The 5,188-nt window shown below is 32.3% G+C and overlaps 1 protein-coding gene across 1 annotated transcript in view; it reads left to right on the top strand.

Moving 5' to 3' along the window:
* LOC106677747 (cuticle protein 18.6-like) overlaps positions 1-396 on the top strand; it is a 2,129-nt gene extending 1,733 nt beyond the window's left edge. Inside the window, exon 2 of the mRNA XM_014415837.1 lies at positions 20-396. Coding sequence (XP_014271323.1) covers positions 20-334 — 315 coding nt within the window. The 3' untranslated portion in view covers positions 335-396. The remainder of the gene's footprint in view (positions 1-19) is intronic.
* The last annotated feature ends 4,792 nt before the right edge of the window (positions 397-5,188 follow it).

Below are 5,188 nucleotides of genomic sequence, written 5' to 3'. Positions count from 1 at the left end.
TATAATTTTTATATTTCAGTGCGTAATTGTCATCGCTGCAGTAGTCGCCGTAGCCTACGGACAAATCCTTGCTCACGCTCCAGTTGATGAGTACGACCCACATCCATCCTACTCTTTCTCCTACTCCGTCAACGACGCTCTGACCGGAGACTCCAAGGGCCAGTCCGAGACCCGTGACGGAGATGTGGTCCAGGGAACCTACTCTCTGGCCGAACCCGACGGTTCCATCAGGACCGTAGACTACACCGCTGACCCAGTCAACGGATTCAACGCCTACGTCCACAAGGATGCTCCAGCCGCCCATGCCGCTCCAGTCGCTCCTATCTACGGTTAAAAACTATAATCTTGCATTCTGGTACATTGTTCTGTAAATAAATTATTCTTCCCAACCCACAACTTTTAATATTTATGGTAATACCTATACTTTTCAAAACGTAATGCTAACTATAAATGTATTATTTGTCTATTTTAGTACAGTAATAATGTTATATTATGTACATACATCCTAAAACCTAGTGATACATTGCCGGGTCAGCTAGTGTGCTAGTAAACGTTAAAATTAGGTTAGAAATACCAGAATATTTTAATAATTTAATCAACAATAAGCGGTGAAAGAGAAATGCCAGCTTATATTATATTTAAAATACTTTTGTTTTTTTATCTCGAAAAAGTGATTATTCAGGTCTTTTCCAAAATCAAATTAAGTTCAAGACTATGCTTTTCTGGGAAAATTGTTTATTAGTTTGGTCCTCTTTTATTTTTATATTTAGTTCAAGAATTTTGATGCTGGTAAATTTTATTTTTATAAATATGAGTATTCATAACATACAGTATTCAAATACAGAAATTTAAGCAACGAATAGTTTACTGGCTGATTTTATAAATTAAGTTTAAACTAATGTTTGTTATAATTTTATCTTTGAGTGGAGTGAGGATTCCTTTATATAAAATCATTATTTCATCCGTCATATTAAATTAAAAATTTCTAAAGGGAATCAGAGATATGTTTTATAAACTTAACAGGCCTGGTACTGAGAAATAATTTTGGTTTGGCTGATTTCTAGTACTTAACCAGTTTGCATCACCTACATGTATGTGCAGTTTTTAGCATTGACCTCATATTGTTATGCAAAATTTAATAATGACTAAATCTAATTCGAGTTAATCTGATATTCTCGATCATTATCAGGAATAAACATAATGTGAAATTTAATCCATACAATTAACAAATTAATTGAATCTCTGATATTGAATATGAGACGTAATTATTAAATTTACGAGGAAAACAACTGAGGAAACTGGAAGTGGAAAACAAATGAGGAAAACATTGCAACCTGTATGAAAATGGACCGTTCATATTTTTAATATACCGGAGAAGGAAATAAAAAAAAAATAACTAAAATCTAATTAAGTATTTAACTGAAGAGTCTAGTGAGACCTAAACTAGTCGCGCAAATCTGTTTATGCAAGGACTCATAAAGAAGGAATTTTAAGATGTTAGTACAAGACACGTGGATATTGTTGTTGAAGGATATCAGGACATTAAATGTGCTGTAGTGCTCGAGAAAGGTAGGAGCTAACTATAGGAAGAAAGAAGAGGTAAGGAAGCCTTTACAACACCTAATTTTCTTGAAATTCATACAACCTAGAAGTGAGACTGTTAGAGCAAAAGTGATCTAACCCACATAACCTTGCCAGTCTAACATTGATATTTTTTTTGTAGGAAAATAGTTCGGGTGGCAGTCAATGAAATTACAAAATGGTAAATAAAAAAAACCTATTTAATGGTAACCACGTTTCCCTCCACTTTCTATTTAGCTTCGTAAGGGCTAAAGGGAAACAATATACAAACATTGTAAATTGTGACAAGAAAATTAGTATATAAATATAAAGAGAGTAAGAAATTATCAAAAAAATAAAAAATTTAAAGAGAGAGACAACTTAAGTCAAGAAAATATAAATATAGATGAAAAGGAAACTAATTAATAATAGAAACAGCCATGTGTGATTGAATTGCAAATATAGAAGTAGAGTAATGAATTGTAGAATAATACTTATTAGAAATAGAAAAAAAAGTACGTGTAGATGCTAAACAGATTAAATTAATTTACTAAATAATTCAAAACACTATCCAAATTTTAGTCTCAAAACTTTTATTGCTTTTACACGTCCAACGTTTCGGCCAATTCGGCCATCTTCAGGGACAATCTTAATTCACTTAATTCACTATGAAACATATCATTTAATCATTCCAAAAACTTTATACAGGCTATTCTGCCCAGGTCAAGACATTTATATCAATAAGTCAAATTTCCATTAAAAATCACAGTCAAAATTATTTCTCATTTACCACTATCAATGCACTTTAAAAAAAAAAAAAAAAAAAAGTGTATAAATAATTATTATAAACCAGATTTCCAAATTTTATGAAACATCATAATTTGTAATAAATTTTAATTTTCCCAACTCTTCATAATTTTATATATTTACTTGTAGTATCCCAAATCTATATTTTAAAAGGTATCGGTTTTAAAATTTACCACCTTTTTTAGTTAAATATCATACCGTAATTGGAAGTAGGATCTGAAATCACGAATTTCCCAACTTTGTTGGTCTTAAAATCTTTAAGGTTTGGCATTGCTGACACCGTGTAAAAAGTCATTAAGTTCAGTTTTGTAAAAAGCGTTTCGCTCTTTTTTCATTTACAATTTTTCTCTTAGGAATTTTTCGTTTCTAAGTAACAGTTTTCCTGGTGGAAAATATTACTTCAATCGATTTCTGAGGCCCAAAAATCCTTGTTCTAAATAAGCTCTTTTTAATACACTTTTTTTTTTTTTTTTTTTAAAGTGCATTGATAGTGGTAAATGAGAAATAATTTTGACTGTGATTTTTAATGGAAATTTGACTTATTGATATAAATGTCTTGACCTGGGCAGAATAGCCTGTATAAAGTTTTTGGAATGATTAAATGATATGTTTCACAGTGAATTAAGATTGTCCCTGAAGATGGCCGAATTGGCCGAAACGTTGGACGTGTAAAAGCAATAAAAGTTTTGAGACTAAAATTTGGATAGTGTTTTGAATTATTTAGTAAAAAACTGCCAGTCTCAAGAAAGAATTTTAAGATTATAAATAAAGATTAAATTAAATTAAATCTAGTAGACAAATGGTTGGACAAGGAGGTGATTCGGTTTGAATCACGCTTGACCGCTAGATTTTTACTCATTTAAGAGTACCCACTTTATGAGGCCGGATAGATCCCAGAGGACTCCCTGACCCACAGGGCTGACTCAACGGCTACATGTAAGAGATATTAATTATCTGCCACAGTCAGATTCGAACCCGGGTTCTTTGAGTTAGTAGTACATTGCCTTACCAATGAGCTACCCACTCCCACAAATGGAAAACATATAGGTTAAGTAATTGTGGCAAAGGTAAGGTACTGTATATTTAGCCCTGACGAAGCGCTACAGAGTGGGACGAAATGTTGTTTACCATTAATTTTTTTTTACTATTATGTACCTTTATTGATCGTCTCTCGTACTATCTACCATCAATCTACTTCATAGGGTTAACAATCTTCTTCTGTTATATGTTTTTGTTTATAGATAGCTTCCCCTTGATATTGATGTATTTGCAAAGATAGTTAAATGTATATTCCAAACACTAGGGAAATAGAAGCACATTCTTATTTCAAATAATTTTTGTTTTATTCTAATAAAAGAATGCAATTGTTGTCTGAACCTCATAGTAGGTTAGGCCAGATTTGTTTTCTTAGCTTCAATTAATATACTACATCTAAATTCACTAAAATATAACATTATATGTGGTTATTACTACAATAGTTAGTGTGCGTTGTTAGAAAACCTTTGACAACCCTGAAAGGCCTCAGGGGAATGAGTGGGCTTGTTTTCCGGAACCAGAGCCTTGCCGAGCACTGAGGTCACCTATTTCCGAATCACCTCACAAATTTCTGAACAATATTAATTCGGCCCACTAGTTACATACTACATAGGTTCTGGCAAGAGTATACATTTTTAGCCGGAATCACATTTTGTATTAATTTGCAATCAAGATTCATATGGAATGAAATAATTGCCTCATTTATTGAAGTCTATTTTATAACAATCTCTACTTCTTTTGATGTACAAAGTTACACTTTCAAGAAGTTGCATGCCTATTTAATTTTTCCGAGTGATATGATAGATTAAAATATAGAATTAAGATTTAAATTACAATGAGCTTATTTAGAACAAGGATTTTTGGGCCTCAGAAATCGATTGAAGTAATATTTTCCACCAGGAAAACTGTTACTTAGAAACGTAAAAATTCCTAAGAGAAAAATTGTAAATGAAAAAAGAGCTAAACGTTTTTTACAAAACTGAACTTAATGGCTTTAATGCCAAACCCCAAAGATTTTAAGACCAACAAAGTTGGGAAATTCGTGATTTCAGATCCTACTTCAAATTACTAAAATTACGGTATGATATTTAACTAAAAAATGTGGTAAATTTTAAAACCGATACCTTTTAAAATATAGATTTGGGATACTACAAGTAAATATATAAAATTATGAAGAGTTGGGAAAATTAAAATTTATTACAAATTATGATGTTTCATAAAATTTGGAAATCCGGTTTATAATTATTGCAAGAGCTGAGATTTTTCTCCTCCTATAAATTGTGGTTACAATACCCCTAGATGACAGTTTACAGACACGGCCACTGTCATGGTATAAGCGACAGTTATCATCCCGACAGCATAAGCTTACGGCCGTTTTAACAGGCTTGACATTAACAGAGCCTGCAACAGTCACGTTACTGCAACTGGTATATCCATGGACAGTTAACTGTCATGCATTAACTTCTTTATCATCACTAATACCGATTCGGTGGAAAAACATTTTGTATGTTGTAATGTTATGCTGATTCTAAGGAAAAAAGGAGGGATTTTTTTAGTATTATGGATTTTTAACTATTTGAACAAGAAAACATAGTTCCATTAATGATATGTTCAGGTTTCTTTTACTGTCAATTGCAGCATATTTACATAACACAGTCACACTGCCTCAATTACGTACTACTACTAAGACAATACTGTCTCTTACCACTACTGGTACTGGTACTGGTATTTGGTGGGGGGAACAAGTCCGGCAAGTGACCCCGTGGGTCCTTTTTGCGAACCCTTG

The sequence above is a fragment of the Halyomorpha halys genome, unplaced genomic scaffold (genome assembly GCF_000696795.3).
Source record: "Halyomorpha halys isolate HHAL.00 unplaced genomic scaffold, Hhal_1.1 Scaffold107.1, whole genome shotgun sequence".
NCBI classification, from domain to species: domain Eukaryota; kingdom Metazoa; phylum Arthropoda; class Insecta; order Hemiptera; family Pentatomidae; genus Halyomorpha; species Halyomorpha halys.
Note: the sequence above shows the minus strand (reverse complement) of the source record. Positions and strands in the feature narration are given on the sequence as shown.